Source organism: Pararge aegeria, chromosome 4, assembly GCF_905163445.1.
Source record: "Pararge aegeria chromosome 4, ilParAegt1.1, whole genome shotgun sequence".
Lineage (NCBI taxonomy): Eukaryota > Metazoa > Arthropoda > Insecta > Lepidoptera > Nymphalidae > Pararge > Pararge aegeria.
Genome location: NC_053183.1, coordinates 3,019,122 through 3,039,798, shown reverse-complemented (window position 1 = coordinate 3,039,798; position 20,677 = coordinate 3,019,122). Strand labels below are relative to the sequence as shown.

Here is a 20,677-nt window from a genome sequence, read left to right as displayed (position 1 = left end):
ATCTTTATCAACATATTACATAACAATTATTCATTGTAAAGTCAACATCTCCTGAGGATGCTCCGGTTTCGGTGCGAAACGTGCGTAGAGGGTACATAAGTTTATTATATGTATATATAGATATATATGTTTATTTATATGCACCCACCTCTCTTCTTGAGTTGTGTTTGCGCCTTTGGTTGCCTGGAAGAGATCGCTACTTTTTTACATTTTTTTATTATTTTTATTGATAATTTTTCTATATGTTTTTGTGGTATACAATAAAAGTGTATTCATTCATTCATTCATTGCCGAAGATCTGTTTGGTGTGGAGTATAAGGATTGAAGAAGTTATAAATTACACCATACAGATTCTCCTGCTTTTCGCGGTGTATAGCAACTCATTGCCATCGCGGGACACTATCTTAAATCAATGCTAAACTACATGTACTGGTAACTATCCATCATTAAATCAATGGTTTGTTATGGTCAATTTACTAAAGGCCTCTATCAACAAGAGGGTTTGTCATACTTGGCAAGCTGGGCAGACGGGTTGGTGATCGCAGTAGATGTTTGTAGTGCATGACGCATGACGAAATCCAGCGCTGCATGGATCCAAACAACGACCGATACAAACACTATTAGCGAGTCGGCAGCCTCGTTACCTTCATTAGCCCACGGTTCCCACGCGAACATGTGTTCTGTTTACGAGAGAGAAAAAAAATTGAAGACAGCGTTTAAATACATCGGCGGGTGGCGCTGAAAAAACACGTGGAGTAAACCATCGCTGAAACGTGCACGATGTGTCATAAAAGTTAAGCCAGTGTATGTGAATTTGGGATTTAACTGCCCTGCGATATAAACCCTCAGCTACTGTTAATGTTTTACTATTAAATTAACGTTAGTAACTTGTTTTATTACGTTACCATCAGGCTCTTGAATGCAATGTTAAGGTTAGGTATTCTGCAGTCTAATTAATAAATAATTTAGAGATATGGATTCAAAAAATAAATAATTTTATGAATCCATATCTCTAATCGGCGTCTACGCGGCATCATACTGGAGTGCTAAGTCGCTTGGCTTATTCGGTAGGGTTTTAAAGTGTATTTATACCCCTTTAATCGAATAAGCAGTTAGTCTTCCTGATAAAAAGCATGATAAAATTGTAAATAACTTCAGATTTTCTTCGCATCTGACCTGTTTTGATAATATATCAATTGATAGCCTATAACAGTCCACTGCTAGACTAAAGGCCTCTCCTAATGAGAGGGTTTTCCCATAATCACCACTCTGGCCAGACGGGTTGGTGATCGCAATAAAAAAAATATACCTACTACGACAATACACACAACACCGTCTAGCCCAAAAGTAAGCGTAGCTTGTGTTATGGGTACTAAGATTGCTGATAAATATTTTTGTTATTAAAATACACATAAATACTTATAATATACAGATAAACACCCAGACACTGAAAAGCATTCATGTTCATCACACAAACATTTTCCAGTTGTGGGAATTGAACCCACGGCCTTGGACTCAGAAAACACTTTGACAATCGGCCGTATGTGTAGTAAATTATTATAGTAAAGAAAAGCAAAGAAATTCAGATATTTGTAATGCGATGTCTCAACAAAAATATTTTTATGCGGTTGCTTTGAAAACGTTCTAGCCTAATAATTATATTGTATAAATTTTCTTAAAATTATTATGTTTGTTTGTCGACAGGCTACCGAGGTCAGAACTGCGAGATCGACATCGACGACTGTCCCGGACATCTGTGCCAAAACGGCGCCACGTGTGTGGATGGCCTCAACTCCTACAACTGCGAATGTCCTGCGACATTCTCCGGCACACTTTGTGAGACGGACGTAGATGAATGCGCTTTGAGGTGAGTTTTGAATAAAATAAAAAGCGGAAAAACGTGCCAACAGTTCATCTGCCGCTAAGTATTCAAGAGATCCTGGCATAACGGAAATATTGTTGGTTTTAATAGTAGTTTGTAACAGATTAGTAAAGACTGCAATCGAATTTCCAATGTTGATTTTCAGTAGGAAGCTCCTAGTTAAAAGGTCCTTATTGAGAGTTTTAAAAATACTGAGTTCAATGATTTTCTTTATTTATTAATACAGAGAATGAGTTTACGAATGAAAACTGTGCAGCGTACAAAAAAAAAATCTGCTTATTTTAATACATTAAGAGTGCAATATTTCATCTAAATGTTTTAATGAGACTATAAATTAGTGTATAAGTGTGTAGTGTATTCAATTTTAAATAAGCTATATTTCTTTTTTGAAGTACCTAGTGGTTCAAAGTTCTCCAAACATCTAATCAACGCTTATCAATATTTACGCTTTATTTATTTATTATACGTCTCGTCAGTATGCAGTCGGATAATGGTTAATCGAGTGATGTTAGCGCAAAAATAATCGAAACGTATCGCTTGAACCGATTTCACTGTTCCCGCCAATTTAGGACACTGAAGTATGGAGTTTCAATTGTTTCGTCAAGTAAAAACAAATTATGACGGCAATATAATGATCGTACAGGTTAACACGTAGAACGATAAAACAATTCCTCAATATAAAGACTTAAGCTACGTAAAAAAGGAGACGTCGAGGAATGAACCGCAGACCAAATGAGTTAATTGTATAGACTAAATGTGAGATATCGTTGTATCGATTTTATATCAACATGGCGTCTGTGTCGACTTTTAATTACCCGTCCCGTCAAACGACCAATGACCCTGATGTTACATCCAGTTTCTTTTCTAGTAATATTATTTTGTGGAATTGATACTTTTACATGTTATCTATTTTATTGATTAAGGAACTTTTCATATACATTTTGCGATGTCTACTTTATAGTATTTCAGATTTTCAAGTAATAATGTTACTAAGTTAATTATTTGTACTAAATTATAAACAAGGTCTAATCGTTTATAAACAAGGTCTAATCGTTTTTGAAAAACATTATAACAGACAGAGATGGAAACAAACAAACGTACACACACCTGTGGATAAATAATAAATGACTCCTTTACATAAGTTCTGTTTTGATGAAGTTAGCTTTGATAACAACGAAAATATTTTAACACCAATTTTGCCACTAATGTTAAATTTGTAGTAAATCCAAAATTCGATACGGCCGCCTGCCGCAAAGGTTTTGACACTTAATATTAAAAAAAATCATAAATCAATTGTGAACCTTATGTTGCTTATAAAAGCAACAACTTTTGTTTGATCATTTTTATCAGGGTAGCATACTAAAAGTCGTCAATTAACCTAACCACTGATGGTTCTGTCTTTCCGATATTATTTTACTCTATTAAGTTTTGAGGTGCTTAGTTAGTGCTAATATGTACTGTATTTAACTATAAACAGGATGCATTTTTGCCTGTCAAGAGGCTTTATGTTAATTAGGGTTGCTACCTAATTTCATGGTTTATGTTTGTCTCTCACATGAACAATTTTAAATCATTCCTTGAAAATAAGGATATTGTATTGTTTTTAAGCTTTTTCGTCATCCGTTAAGTAACGGATTTCTTTACAACATGCCAGAATAATGATAGCACAGTATCTACTTGAGTCTATTTAAAAAAAAAAAGAATTTGCAGTGCCCTCTTGGGGTCTATACATTACTATAACATTTCTAAAAACTGCCTGGATTTGAAATGAGAAAATAAACTGCATTTAGGTAAAAAGGTTACGGTTACGGCAAACACATAAAAATAAAGCGGCCAATTTGATTTATGGTTAAGAAAAATTTGGTACTTCGGGCGATTTTTGATAACTCCTACCGACGAAATTCTGCAATTATTTTTAATAAACGAGGTGTGACAACCCTAGCGGTCATTCTATCCGACCCGCTGGCACGTAAAACGTTACAGATAAATGCGTGCGCAATATCGGGTTACAACCCTGCGGTGTTTTTTTTTTATTATTTTCAAAATATGATCTTCATTCAGGTGTAAAGATTTTGGGAGATGAATTTTCGAAAGTTCAACTTTTGATCCGACTGGTCAATCAACTGAGAGGTATATTCTACGTTTAAGCTTTGATCGCTAATGATTAGAGAAAAGCAAAGAGGCCCAAAATAATGATGTTACCGTTTTGGACCATTTTGGAAAACCAACGATATTGCTGGCTTCTCTGTAGAAACTAGTAGGTAAACCTATTGGTAGATTCACTTTAAACAGAGACTTGACGTTTCATAAGCGCTTATAAAACCCGAATTAAATGGTTTTTGAATTTTTGACGCTTATCTTTAAAAGAAGTTGAACTTGCACAAATACACAAAAAAAAAATATTTTTAAGTTAAGCTATCGTTCGTATAATCATAATAAGAGCTTTAATAAGAGGTAGTTATTTCGTAATGACAGACTGACCATTCTTTATGTGTGTGGGTATACAGACAAGTATATTTCATAAATTTTTACAGGGTGATTACCCTGTAAAAATATTAAATCCATTTATGACAACCCTATTGAAGATAAAAGAGCGGCGCTCGCATAGTACCTACGCTACGCGACGCGTACCTAAAAAGTGACAGGAGTCACTTGATTTTACTTTTGCATGTGATGTTATGGCTGTATCCTGTCCTTTCAGTAAAAACTATGGCAATGGCTTACTCAAAAACTATTAGCATATCGGTTTAACAGATAAGTCTCAGAGACCGTAATAAAGCCTCTGAAGAATTATTTCGGTTTTCATTTAGACGTTGAATACTATATACTCTACATTTATGTTGATAGCATTCGTAGTTACTGAAATTGTACACTTTTCCTTTAGATTAAGTTTTCACCATTTAGCACAGAACCCTAAAATGGGAGGCGAAACTACAAAAAGCCTTATAGTGATTTTCTTCTCTATAGGTGTCGGTTTGTCTGTTAGATTAAAATCACCATTAAATATCTACCCGTGGTTTATTTTGAAGTAACAATTAAAGTTTTATGGCTATTTTTATTTATGTAAGGTTTTATAGGGAGTGCAGGGATCGTAAACATTTTATTGTTTTATAACAGTGGGATAAATCGGTTTATTTAGTTAATCCTTGTATAAAAAGTAAGTTTATTATGCCGCACCGCTGCGCAAAAGTATCTCCTTCCGGTACATCGGAAAGTAAGATTTTATCTCAGATTTATATTAAAAACACTCTGGTAAAGCGAAATCTCTTATTGTTAATTGATAAATAAATGGTAACCAGTAGTAGCGGTAATAGCCCAGTGGGTAGGACTTCAACTTCATTTTTGGTGGTCAAGCTCGAATCCCCGCACGCAACTCTAACTTTTCTAAGTTATGTAGGTGACGGAAAACATCGTGAGGAAACTGCACATGAATGAATGAATTAATTAATTAATTAAATAATACACTTTTATTGTACACCAAAGAAAAAAAGTAGTTACACAGATATAAATACATATCAAGAGAGTACAATTTGGTGGCCTTATCGCTACATAGCGATTTCTTCCAGGCAACCAATGGCGTAAAAGGAAAAAACTTAGAAAAGAGGTAGGTGGTGCAATAAATAAGATTTAAAATTATACAAATATATAAATAAAATATATAATATAAATATATATATATATTTATATTATATATTTTAATATATATATATATATATATATATATATATATATATTACATATAAATACAAAAAAAAACATACACATACATGAAATTACCCATAATTAATGTAAACTACTAACAATCATAAACAACATATATAAATATGTAAATAATAACATAAATACCTATATAAATATATAACATATAACATCCTCAATTTATTAAAATGATCCACTTCAGCGATATTCGGCTTATAGAGACAAATAATGATCTTTCACTAGTTTCTTCTGAGAGTTCTCCATAATTAACGTTCTCAAAGTTGTGTGCAGTCCACCAATGCGCACTGGGCCAGCGAGGTGGACTACAACTTTAACCCCTTCTGATTATGGGAGGAGACCTGTGCCCATGATAACTTACCACCTGGTGCGATTGTAGGTGGTCAAGAAACTAACTAACTAACAAGAAAACAATCGTGTGATATTCACAGCTTCGTCCATATCCCATGGATTCCCTAATATAAATTATGCACGTTTACCACAGAATGCTTTGAAATTCCTCTTCATTTAAAAGAAGATCGTATCCTGATCGTATCGCTTAAATAATCGTTCAGGAAAGTGTGTATAGGATCAATTCCCTAAAATGTTAACAGCTTTTTGTGATTAGTTTGCATTCTCTTTCCAGTACTTAGACTATGAATGTGTAATGGAAGGAATTCCGTGGTCTTTCCGATTTCAATTTCGATAAATGAAATACGTGTCCATAAATGCATACGATTAAAGTAGAATTCCGTAGTCACGGCAATAATGAAAGCTTGCTGTATATTATTATTAATATAATTTTGAATACAGATTAAAAAGATCAAAAGAAGATTTCTATTGGATCTTCTGTTATGTAAGCACTAAATGCGTCAAATAACAGCTTAAATAGTCTTAGAGAAAAATATCTGTAATATAAAAACAGATGGACATCGAAGTGCTTTTATAAGTGTTTCGTTTTCCGAATGCGGTATACGGAACACCAAAGAGATATCAAGAAGAAATCGGTGTCAAAACTTCCACTACAATCATTCCTAGAATACCGAAACCGGGAGAAGTGGATATGTTTATTCATGAACCGTCACCTCAAACAGTTAAAAAGGTTTTATTAATTAGTATCGGTAAGTGTCCAAAAGATAATTATCATAAGGTATACGTAATAGAAATAAAACGAGTAGCCGACCTAGAGCCGAGATAAGGGGATCTTTGATTCAAAAATGTAGTAGCCGATGTAAATGAGAGTGGGTAGGACACTATTAAGAATATACTTAACGGTTATACAGATTTGAAAGTTGCTACTATGCTAAATAAACTGATAGTTAACTAAACTATTATATAACTTTAGCTTCTTTCGGGTGAAATTAAAGATTTTTAGCTGCCATGAAATTATTTACACATGGTATGGCTTTAGTTCTTCACCGATTTTTATTAAAGTTAGACCAGTCTGACTTATATATGCTATGTCACAAGTTTAATTACAATAAGTTCAGTGAAGTCAGCTAACAATAAATAAAAAGCAATAAGATTAATAATTTTTGGTGGCTTAAAGAATTTTAATTGACTAAACTCAGTTCCAATAATATTGGTCTTCAAAATGAGGTTTAATTGTTTAAAGAAGAAAATGAAGAAAATTTTCAGACATTATAAAACTGACTATATTTTATTATATTATACTCAACAACAATGCTTCTGAAACTTTCCTTTGACCATTTCAATATAAAATTAAATTTCATAATTCTGAATTGTCTGATTGGTTCACCGCAATAAACAAGAATCTTATTTTGAAATCCGGAACCATAGTTTTTAAGACTTTAGGTACTTAGAGGGCTAATGATAAAACTAATTGAATCGAACTGAGCTACTTCTTGTCTTCAAAGTCTTTCTGTAACTACGCCGGAGAGGTCTGAATAAGAAAGTTGCTCCAACATTCCATGATAAGTCAATAAGTTTGAATCCACGACAGCGTAGTGTTGTCAACTGCGCGAGCGATCAATCTACAGCGATTTATTCATCAATCGACCCAGATAACTCCATATGTGGTAGTGCTCGCATAATATCTACCATGGATCGTCTTGCTCTCGATTTGGTAAAATTTATTGAGTTGAAGATGGATGTCAGGTGTCAAGAAAAGACAGGTACTCAATTGCTTCTCCAGGTACAAATGCAAGAAAGAAATTTTCTTTTTGTGCCCAAGATATAAATTCCATTATTCGAAATGACAAACAAACACCAACAAACAATAGGAAAGAAAAAGATGAATATTTGAAAATAAAGGAATGCATAAAACTCGAGTTGAATCTGAACTGCATTTTTGAAAATACTAACGAGCGACTGAGTTATGTGACACTATATAAAGAAGAAAAATAAATTACGTGAGTAAGAAAAAAGTAAGGAAATAAGAAACCTAATTCATAAAAAGAAGATATTAAAAAGAAATATCGGGTAAAACCCGCTACAGAAATAAATAGATAGATATATAAAATAGAAAAGCTTTCATCTCCTAATAGGTAAGGATCAAAAGAGGCTGTTGATTGTGTATTGGTCAGGTAAATCGACGTAAGATTAACGATGATGACGTTCAATGGCAAATGCCTTCCGTCTGGACTGGAGGTCATTGCCGCCGGGCTTTATTGAACACTGGCGGATAATGGATGGTGCAGTGAAAGACCTTTTATGATACTAGCTTCACAATAGCGCTTTCGGTACCTGAATAAATAATAATGCTAAAACTTCTGAATAAATGTGCGATGGTATGAGAAGCATTAAAAATAACTTGGACGTGTTGATTAATAACTTTTGCTACTCTTAGTAATTTACAAAGTATTGGTCAGTAGACCTACCGAAAAATGAATTAGAATACTATCATCATCAGCCTACCTAGTCTCACTGCTGGGCTTGGCCAGAGGGAGACAGATGGTAAACCAAACACACTAGTTACTACAAATACATCTAAAGCCGCTACCCTAGCGGGTAACGTTGTTATCCGAGACACGAATTAAAGGTATAGGGCTATAATCGATGCCACAATCGGTTACCAATGTGACTAAAGCCGCACAAACTGGCCAATTTAACACCGTTTCAAATTAGATAAAAAGGGGACTAGTAAACCTAATTAATTACAAAAATCGTTAAAATAAACTTGCATCCTTGAATTGCCCAGAATAGCTTTTAGCTCGAGAAAACAAACATTTCCTAAGGTGCTATTAAAAACCCCTAACTTATGGGGATGAGGGCGACAGCAACAGCTAGGAATCAATACATTTCGACTAATAGAATATTTCATAACTTCTGATGTACCTTCTTCTTTAGTAATACTTGGCAAACGTAGAAAACCTTTCAAATGTTACTCGGTAATGCTTAAGCTTAAAAATTACACTTTGTTTGTTGTTAAGTGCATGCAAGCGAAACGGGCTGATGCTAAAAGTCACCATTTGATTTACAACTCCTTTGAAATTGTTACATATTTATTGACGTTGCCTGGTGTGTAAACTCAAGCGGCGTAAATCTCTGAAAGGGGCAACGTCGAGACTCTGAGATTAGGTGTTTGATTATGCAAGAGTATTCTTCATAGTTGTATATTATACAATCTAAACTAGTCTTTTAGTATACAAAATTTTGTAATTGTGTTTATACATATTAGAATGTTTTTCAATTGTTGAATTATAATACTGCTGTTTGAATCGTTTAATTTTTTTTCATTGTGCTGTTTCCGCAGAATGTTATTTAAGTTTAAGTTTATGCATAGGCAGTTAACGCAAAATTTTGAGCATAGGTAAACGGGGGATTATGTTTGTCAGTACACCTACAATTAAATACAACTTTTAATTTTCACGAACTAACCTACATTTAGTTAGACTTTGGAAATTTACTAGGATCTATCCGCTGCTTGACTGTTGAATTTAGTAACCCGGCTCAAGTATGACTAAGTTAAATAATACGCAACAATAAATTATTTTGATTTATACTCCGATTTATAGTGTAACTAGTGGTTTTAAATCAGATATCACATGCGCAAGCACGCGCCTGGGGCACGCCTGTTTGAACTTAGCCTTTGGGTCTTTGTTGTGAAACTACAGTTTACCTTATCTGTGACCCCTACTCTTAAACACCTTACATTAAATACCTTAGTACATGAGCATTCATATATTTAGTTTATAATGCTCCGTCAATTTTGCTGCCGTTTCCTTTAAAATTTCCCTTCAAATAGAAATTTTGTAACAGCCACACTATGTAATTATCTATTAAAATATAATTTTACATTGACGCTCGTAGTCACGTATTTAGATATATCTTGTAAGATTGCGTTGATATAATCTAACTTTAAGTTTAGTTTAAGTTACTGTGCTCGCAAGAATTCTCGAAATTTTTTTATTTGTCAAATTACAGAAATGCTCACCGGAATTACACTTTTGTGAAAATGTTAGCAACGCGCTAATAAGAAAATAAGTGATATTTAAATACTTTTGAAAATCTTAAGGAATTTTTGTGCTAAGTGCGGCCGGCGGTTCCTTTTCCTTTATTTTTTCAAAAATTTTTGACATTCCTAATAATTACCAAGCGTACTTTTTTAACTTCAGTAACTAACTGTATTCGATGTAACGAATTTTTTGACTAAACCTATAGCTATAGCCCAAAATCGAAAATACTTGTCATTTGGCGGGCATCTTCATATTTCCAAACGTAGTACGTAATTGACATACGTCATAATACGTACGTCTTTCTAATATGATTTACTTAGGAAAATGCTTTTTAATATCTAATTCGGTTTCTCTTTCTATTGTTTGTGTACCTTATAGAAACATGATTTTTATCAAACTGTCTTTTTCATTGCGTATTGCTGGTATTCAACCAGGTCCACATGTCGCCTATTACCAATTTTTTTGATTTTAAAAATTTTAGGATTTCAAAAACATTTTTCTATTCAGTACCATTATTCATTGAATTGGGGCCGATGTGCTTATAACTTTAAGCTCAAGAACTGTCTACGAGCCTAACTATATCTTTAAATTTAAACCATAATTAAAAAAACTATTATTTCCTTCAAACAGGCCGCTGGTATGTCAGAACGGAGCAACATGCACCAACTCAGTCGGTGGGTTCTCTTGCATCTGCGTCAACGGATGGACAGGTCCAGAGTGTTCTGTGAACATCGACGACTGCGCAGGTGCAGCTTGCTTCAATGGCGCTACCTGTATAGATAGGGTTGGTGCGTTTTACTGCAAGTGTACGCCTGGAAAAACGGGTAAGTTGAACTTCTCTAATTTCATTATCTTCTACAATGTTTGTTTGTTATTTACAGTAAAGTCTGAGGTTGACGTTTTCCACGTACATTTGTAACTATTATTATTCAGGAAAGCTAATTTGAATGACTTTTAAAATATTATTTGTTAGTCTATATTAGAGTTATTACACTGGTATTATTTTTATTCCTAGGTCTCCTCTGCCATCTGGATGACGCTTGCACTTCGAATCCTTGCCACGCCGATGCGATCTGTGACACTAGTCCCATCAACGGGTCATACACATGCTCCTGCGCCTCTGGCTACAAGGGATTGGATTGCTCGGAGGATATTGACGAATGTGAACAAGGTAATATTACTTACATAAATGTCTAATTACCTAGTTATAAAGTAATTTATGTCTGTTTCTGGTCTGGTTTTGTTGATTTATATTCCATTTCTATACACATTGTCACGGAAGAAATCGCTTTTGTTTCAAACATTGCACTAATATAATGAAAATCTAAGTATTGAATTAAAGAATTGATTCGTTTAAAATAGAAAATGCATAAGGTTACATTTTTTATCTGGGATTAAAAGCTGAAGCAAACTGCAGAGTTAAGTTAATTTTCTAAGTTAGTTTATGTATACTGATGGTCATTAAAATTTCAAAATTTCTGTTCTTAACTAATTTCAAAGAATCCAAACAATTCGTCTTCGATTCGTCAAAATCACTCTATTCTCTAATAGTGTAGCTAATTAGGAAGACATATTAAATTATAGATGATGATCGTAATTAATTTATTGTATCTGATATTTTGTGAGAAATGATTACATCTCATTGTCGTAAGATGAATAGAAATATCCTACAGTACGATATCTATTGGATACTTTAATCTATTAATTAAGTAGTTTCAGAGGCTATTGCAATTTTCCGACTTCACATTTTACCCTAAAATAGTCTTAAACACTAATTAGTATTTAACACTAATTAGCGCTTAACAAATTGAATACTTTTAACACAATTCTATAAGATTGTAAAGCCATGGATTATCGTAACACCTAAATAACTTAAATTCAATTAACTCGTGCATTTAAACTTTATTCTGATACTTTTACAAATAACACCAAGAAAATGATGATGATAGAAAAATCTAATATTATTTTAACTGTCAGAAAAATATAGACAGTCACCAGGACAGCATAACCTTTGAAGAATCAAGTGTATCTTAAATTGGGCTAATGATCTTTCTTTGTTTCAGGCTCACCATGCGAACACGATGGCATTTGCGTCAATACCCCCGGATCCTTCGCTTGCAACTGTTCTGTTGGCTTCACCGGGCCTCGTTGCGAGACCAACGTTAATGAGTGCGAGAGCCACCCTTGCAGGAACGACGGCTCATGCTTAGACGACCCTGGCACCTTCCGATGCGTATGCATGCCTGGTATGTTAATTTAGCTTCACAAAATATTGAGTTAATGTAATTATTTTTGTGCGTGTGGACGGCAGATCAGAATACGGTTGTTACTTACTACCCGTCCTTTTTCTCATAGGGGTCGTACGAGGTGACTAAGGGATTATAATAGAGAACGGGCAGCAGCATTCTCTGTCCTACTAGTAAAATCTACTGCGATCACCAACCCGTCTCCCCAGTGTGGTGATTATCGGCAAACCGTCCCATTGACCACCCGTTTTATGCCAGTAGTGGACTGTAATAGGCTATTGTTTTAAATTTTCAATATTCTTACTAATTGGGACTTTAAGGATAAATTTCAATAACCCGATTTAATTTATAATTTTCACACTAAAAAGTTCGAATTTCAAATATTTTGATCCGTTGCCTGTGACTCAGTAAGTCACAGTGTTGTTTTATAGGATGCAAAGATCACAAAGATTTTACATGTATATAATGTATAAATTCTTGGGTAGCAGAGTCATACGGCCAGTAAATAAATCAATGAGCTAACTATCTAACGGTACAACGCAATAGTCCCTGCCATGTTACAATTTGCTCCTCAGTTGACAGCGTGATAGCTCGATGATTATCATTAGCTAGAAAGAGATGGATTGCGAAACGTGTGAACGTTTTGTTCTACATAGAGAACACCTCCCTGGTGCAGTAGTGCAGTATGGCTTTTTATGCGATGGCTTCGGTTCGAATGTAACTTTATGAGTTCAAACAATCTGATTTAGCTCAAGTCTTATCTTTAGGATGTCATGCAATATTTCCTGTATTCTAAGGCAACACTCAGCCTTCCTCAGCTTATTATCGTTAATAAAAAAATCACGGGTCCAACGCAGTGTAGCTACAATACTTGTTCAACCCAAGTACTATGATTACTTTCATGATGTCTTCAACTTTACTAATTTGTCTCGGCTTTGTTTCTCACTTTACCATAGTGTCTTAGTCTCCTTGTTTTATTTGCTCTTCCAGAGTTTCTTTTATATGATGACAATTGATGAGAACTGCGATTATATATTTGAAGTATCGTCGATATTTTGTATGTTTGGACTAACACTCGCCTCAATAATTCCAAATAGTTCTGATATTTCTAACGTAAACTGTCCACAAAGTTCACGCGTGCTGGGTGGAGGTCAAACCTAAGTGCCAGTTACCCGAGCAAATTTTTATTGAAATAGATGAATTTAATTAAAACAACACAGTTTTTTTCGCCATACGCAACCATAGCGTCGTCATTTCCCATGACGATGCGAGCTCCCGCGTACACGGAAGTGCGCGCAATTCGACGTCGATGTGGCCCTTATTAAAATGCAATAAGGACCATTTACGTCCTCCTAACTATAGATTTATTAATGACATACCATGTATTAGAAAAGAAGTATTTAGTTATTGCTATCGTGGTTTCCATGCATATTTATTGGGTAATCCTAGTTCACTGGCATGTCTCCATGCATTCTTGCTCCTGGCTTATTCCTGGTATTCAACCAGGGTTTAACTATGTGATAGGCTAGTACTTAGGCAGGTACTATATAAGATTTATTGAATTGATGTAATAGAACAAAAGCATTTAACAATAATTGCTATCTTGGCTCTATTCAGATTTATTTAGATAATAATAGATTTATTGGCATATTAACCACAGAATTTTGATCTTAGCTTATTCCTTGTATTTAACTAGGAATTACCATGTGATAGACTAGTTTTTAGATACTAAAAGATTGATTAATAACTAAGTATGGGGCTTTCAACTAACTCCAGAATTTTTGAGATCGTTGCGTTAGACTTATTTTATAACAATTATTGTTACCGTAAGCGGTGATAGCCCAGTGGGTAGGAAGGACTTCGACTTTTCTTTGGGGGGGCGGACTCTGAATTCCAGCACGTGCATCTGACTTTCTAAGTTATGTGCGACTAAAGCAATTAAAATATTACTTGTTTCAACGGTCATGGAAAACGTCGTGAGGAAAACTACATTCCTGAGAGTTCTCCATAATGTTCTCGATGGCGTGTGGAGTCCATCAATCCCTTCCCATTGTGGGAGAATCCCCGTGCTCTGTAATGGGTCGGCAATGGATTGATATGATGATGTATGGTGATTGGTACTGTGGTTTTTTTTAAAACTAAAGCACGAAGCTTTAGTTTAAAAAAAAACCACAGTACCAAATAAACACTTATCTAAACATTAGCTCAGCATATATTTGGCCGGATATTCTTTTCTTGTTGCGCCAAGACGTGTTAATCGTTGTGGATATACCCATAACTCCTATGAGAAAAGGTTATGGGCCAGGCGGTGGTGTATAGGAGAATTTTTCAGTGCTTATAATTAGGAACATCTTTCACTAACTTTTCTTCACCTTTTTTGTGATGTTTATATGAACATACTCGTACATACAATTTTTAAATTTTCTCTATCTCCGTCTCCCAATGATTTCTTATGTTGATAAAGATTGTTGAATTCTTTTATTTCTGAGTGGAATCTGCCGCAGTAGTTTATATTTTTTTGTTGTAGATATTTTTTCATTGACATGGTTTTACGAAAGATCCTCTTTTTTCGGATTAAACAATGTATTATTAGATAGATTAACGCATTAGAAAACGAAGGTAAAGATGGCGTATTTAATTGTTTATATTTACTCCAAGTACAGATAAAAACACAACCAGGTTGTTTCTAAATTCTCATTATTTTCCTTGGATTTGACCCCAGGTCTCCTTCGTACAGTAAGTTGCCATCAAACGAATTTCGAAGTTTTCTAGGTCCCTATGTACGTCATTTATTTATTTTCTGTGACATAATATTACTGTTTTTGTAACCTCCAAGCTATGAAATGTATACCAACATGCTCATATCAACCTGAACGCACTGTCAAGTACACAAAACATGTCAGCGATGCAATGATGCGGATGGAACCACTCACTGGAACCGTCCCCTCTCGTGACATAACCAGACAAAATTGCGTGGACCATAACACGGCAACCACTGCAGAATGTGGTACATAGCTTCACAATTTGCCCGGTTATGATCGAAGTTTGAGTGCTCTATAGTACAGACAATTTGAAAAGGCACTTTGATCAAAGGACGAAGTTAAGGCGGAACACGTTGGTGGATGGAACAAAAATTAAATTTTCAGGGTATTCGGGCATTTTTAATGTAACCATATCTACTTATCTATTCAGTGTATTAACTTAAAGTAAGAGTTACACTATAATATATACCTCGAGGCTTTTGAAATTTAGACAGAAATGGGGAAAATCCAAAAATGCTTATTAATAATCTTGTTTGTTATCAAAGATATTTTATGTAGCCGAAGTGTTAAAGGTTATACTCGGTATGCCCGTTTATAGAAGTGTTGATTTACTGGCATCACGTTCAGACCTAGTACGTCATCGTAAATATTTTAACCTATCCAGATCAATCTATTGATGTTGAACTCTGCATGGGTTTTAGTACAGTACCTCCGCACTCGTCACATTAGAGCTAATGACACAGCAGATTTTATTGTCATGGCGTATTATCGACGCTCTAAATTTCAGACTATTTTGTATAATAATCATCATCATATCAACCCATAACCACAGTGAGAAGGGTTTAAGGCCGTAGTCCACCATGCTGGCCCAGTGCGGATTGGAGGACTCCATACACATTCGAGAACATTATATAGAACTCTCAGGCATGCAGGTTTCCTGCACCGTTGAAGCAAGTGATATTTAACTACTTAAAACGCACATAACTTAGAAAAGATGGAGGTGCGAGCTGGAATTCGAACTCAGCCCGCCCAAAGTCGAGCTTAGGCCCAATGCGCTATCACCGCTTCACTTTGCTTATTTTGTATCCGGGAACTGGTTTTCAAAGATTTTGCAAGATTTCACTTACACATAACCACAAGGGAAGATAAATAAGCAACGTGTAAAAAAAGCCTCCAAGTAAAGCAAAGTAATATATTTAGAAAGTTGTACAGTCTGTGTCTGTCCTTAACAAAACGCGGGTGCACATAAAGCGGTCGGGTGATAGCGTTTATCTCACGCATGAGTGATTCCAGACTGGTCTGGCAAGTGGACTAATAAGGGCAAACGTGCTCGGTATGACATTATACTTTTTTTTTCTCTCAAGGTATAAAACATAACCCTCGGGGCTTTGCACTCGGGGTTTTTTTTGTCTCGAGATGCGACCGTTAGTTGGCAACGGCGTGATGAAAGGTATTTTCGAAACAATTATGGCCAAGTGATTATTGCGCTCGGCGGTAATAGCCTTGTGGATAGGACTTGGAATTCACTTTTGGAGGGCGGAGTTCGAAGCCCAGCCTTAACTTTCCTAAGTTATGTGCGTTTTAACCAATTGAATATCACTTTGCTTCAACGGTGAAGGGAAACATGGTGAAACCTGCACGCCTTAAAGTTCTCCATAATATTTTCAAAGGTCTGTTTAGTCCAACTAACCGCACTGGGCCAGCGTGTCGGACTACGACCTTAACCCCTTCTTGTGGCCAGGCCTGTGCCCTGTAGTGGGCCGGTAATGGGTTGATATGATGATGATGAAGATGAAAAATCTGTTAAAAAGTAAATCCCTCCGTTGCAAATGTTCAAAGGCGTGGAAAAATAAAAAATGTTTAATTAAAAGAATTAACATGTCGCCACTTATAGTCAAGTGATTCATTAAAATATTAGATTAAAAACTATCGTGAGTTGTATTCGTACCGAGTGTTTTGAGAAACACTCGAGGTTAACTAAGAAAAATACCAATCTTTTAAATGCAGCTAAGTATGCAAACCTATAGGATAGATATTTGAAAGAGTTCTACATTCAAATATGCGCATAAACCTACATTAGCAGCGCCCGCGCCTGCGCCGGACATTCTTATTGTGGCTTGTGATCCGAAATCGTGACGATTGCTTCTGGCACAATTTGAAAGCATTCGCGATTTAAAAAGCAGAACAATTTATTTACTCTTATCATAAAAAACTATTGACTGCTGCACAATTTAATACTCTGAGATAGCACAGAGAAAAGAAGGATTCTCTTCTTTATACTGTAGTAAGTAGTTAGTTCGCTTAGTTAAATCCTGTTCTGTTACGTTGTGACACAAATCACTCACTCATAGCGTAGGTACCGTTTAAGGTATTGGCTTTTTGGCCGTTATTTGGCCGTTTTCACTAACGTCGGACAAGGCAATGTCTAAGTAATAAACACCTGATCAAAAAATGTTCCTAGTCATACATTTACCTTTCACCAATCGATTTTCACTAGGCAACTCATATAGCCTAACTTGTCTATGGTTCTTGGTATTTAGTGTATGGAATAAAGTTATTAAAAAAACCGAATTTATGTCTATTTCATCTGACAAGTGTCAGTTTACGAGTCCTCCATTCTTTACGATTCACCTTAACAGTAAGACAGCGCCTAACGTCGTTAGACATCGCATAAGAGTTCGTGAAAAGTTTTTATTTTATCTAGTAATCACCACGAAACACCAGCCACCGATTAATGCTATTCTTAGGTTTAGTAAAACCGGCATTAAAGTCAAATTTCGTAAAAATCATAAAACGTTACATCGTTGTGATCATTGATCTGTAAAATTGTGGATGCGATTGATGGCTTTAATCGAAACCTATTTTTAGAAACAATTTGATGTGTGGAAAAAGTTACTCTGTAGTCCTTTTATGAAGAAGAGTCAAAAAGCGTCCTGCTTGCGACCAATCACAAGACATTGGTCGCACACAGGACACAGACATTAAACCTGGAATCGAGACACTGGTCACTTTGGTTTGGTTGACCTTTAAGCATTCAATGGCCACAGAATATCAGGATTCAGGAAATATTAGCCAATTCTTTCAACAGTTTAGCAAAAAAAAAAAGCCTGTTTTTATACCACCATCCAGCCCGCGATATGCGCTCGCGCATTGGGCGTGTCCTCCCCTCCCTAACTACCATTTTGGTAAATACGATAAAGGCTCAATAGGGCACGTCAGCTATACAAATGCTTGCATAACATTTTATTGCTTTGAAAATTGGAATTTGAATTATTTATTGTTGTTTAAACTATAATGGGCCCGATAATGGGGTAAAAGGTTTCCGTTGTTATCTGATTGGATATTGCAAAATAGTATATTACTTAGTTTTATTGGAACCTATCAGAATCAGAATTATCGTTACTTAGACATACATGGTATTTCGTTGAATTGTTCATGAGCATTTCTCCACTGAGGTTTCTACTCAAGATACTTGGGACAGGGTTTAATAGATTATCAATGCATGTACAGGTGGGAGTGACGTATGATGCATGCCGTTATTTCACGGTGTAAGATACCTGGCACTAGTTTGATTATAATAATTTATGTAGTGCAAACTTAAACTTCTAAGCTTAATGAGACAGAGACCCTACTCAAACAACAAAGTTGAACTGGCAGTGGGCACGCCGCACCGTTTTGTAAAAGTTGGCCCGTGAAGATAAAAAGGCCTTGTGTGAAAATAAAGTGAAGCGAAAAGTGTACTTTGCAGATTAGAAGAAGTCTTTAAAATGATATGTAAACATTTGACGGCCGATTGGCGCAGTTTGCAGCGACCCTGCTTTCTGAGCCCAAGGCCGTGGGTTCGATTCCCACTACTGGAAAATGTTTGTGTGATGAGCATGAATGTTTTTCAGTGTCTGGGTGTTTATACGTATATTCTAAGTATTTATGTATATTATTCATAAAACTATTCATCAGTCATCTTAGTACCCATAACACAAGCTACGCTTACTTTGGGGCTAGAAGGCGATGTGTGTATTGTCGTAGTATATTTATTTTATTTATTTATTTATTCTTCTCTCTCATCGATAGGTATCTACATCAAGTCGTACTTTAGCAAAATCAAATTAATATATGATGAAGCTATGTTAGCATATGAAGAGTTACATGGTTTTGCTACGTATGGCTGAAGCATTTCACCAAACTGCAGGCCGTACATGCGATAAATTGTAGGTCAATTAAGGAAATCATCATCACTACGAAATGGTTATCGAAGCGAAATCTCTTGTTCGAATTAGGAATGGAAATCAAGATCTCTGATTTGCAAAGCGAGTCTCTACTGCTGGAGACATCGTTAAAATTTACATGTACTAAAATGGACCAGAAAACATACCCATCATCGTCAGTACGGCCATAGTCCATGCATTCCGATTCGACGAACGTCCCTTTTACATTCACTTCGACATTCTAATTAAGCCAGTGCGACTATACCGCAGCAGCTGACATACCACTTTGTACCTTCCGAGAAAACCAACAATGTTGCGCTCGTTGTTTATACACTTAACGGTTTACGAGGACACAGATTGTTGAGCGCTGTCATTTTAATTATGCACTCTTGCTATATTTGTCATATGTTTAACTTTTCTAGCTAGGAGAGTACATTATGTTTATTTTATTTTACAATATACGCTGCATGATTTAAACTTTAGACTGTATATTTGATCCCCATTTACTTTACTTCTGTACATATTTTGTCATGACTGAAATTCAAGCCATCTCTTTCCGTCCGTATCAAGCTCGTTTAGTTTTGTACTCATATAATTTTTACCACAATCCTTACCTTACCTTTGCCTTTGATTTAATTTGCGCAATTACTATTTTACATTTTATTCTAATATAATTTCTGCTTAAGTAAGGATTGTGATCTATTATTGGTATCCATATTAAAGGTATATTAAATAAACAAACATTTTGTTTGCAGGTTTCACTGGAACTCAATGCGAGGTCGAAATAGACGAATGTGCCAACAACCCTTGCCTGAACGGAGGAGTTTGCCATGACATGATCAACGCTTTTAAATGCACCTGTGTTATTGGGTGAGTATAATAAGTGTTTTTTTTTTAATTTAGGACAGATTTTACTTCATTAACTAATTTCCAGCAACAGCAGTTGGTTGGTACAAGTAAGCCTTTGACTGCAATCTCAGGATGGTAACAAGCCATATGGAAGTTCTCCCACCAGACCAATCCAAAATCGAATGGGTCAAAATCGACCCATTCTATTCTATTTGACATTTTTGATCTAGATAAAGATGTACTAAGTATTTTTGACTTAGGTACCTGAAAGTCGTGAACTCTAAAATACTCATACTATTTTCACAGATTTACCGGCGCTCGATGCCAAGTGAACATCGATGATTGCGCATCGAGTCCGTGTCGAAATGGAGGCACTTGTCACGACTCTATTGCTGGATACACCTGCGAATGTCCTCCAGGATATACTGGTGAGTTGAAAAAGATTCATCAGTCTACTAATTCTAAATCACTACGGTTAATACCTCCTCTTCCTGTGGGTGTCGTACGAGGCGATTAAGATTACCAGATAAATCTAGCACAAGTAACTCTTAAAGAAATTCTGAGAAAATTATTACTCAGTGTTATAAATTCTAATATCAGCTTGTGTATTTCTTAAATT

General features: G+C 35.4%; 1 protein-coding gene across 2 annotated transcripts in view; it reads left to right on the top strand.

Moving 5' to 3' along the window:
- LOC120637694 (neurogenic locus Notch protein) overlaps positions 1-20,677 on the top strand; it is a 192,642-nt gene that overhangs the window by 152,641 nt on the left and 19,324 nt on the right. For both annotated transcript variants that reach the window (XM_039909646.1, XM_039909645.1), the window contains exons 5-10: positions 1,705-1,867; positions 10,627-10,820; positions 11,012-11,167; positions 12,060-12,242; positions 19,965-20,079; positions 20,365-20,486. In XM_039909646.1, coding sequence (XP_039765580.1) covers positions 1,705-1,867; positions 10,627-10,820; positions 11,012-11,167; positions 12,060-12,242; positions 19,965-20,079; positions 20,365-20,486 — 933 coding nt within the window. The remainder of the gene's footprint in view (positions 1-1,704; positions 1,868-10,626; positions 10,821-11,011; positions 11,168-12,059; positions 12,243-19,964; positions 20,080-20,364; positions 20,487-20,677) is intronic.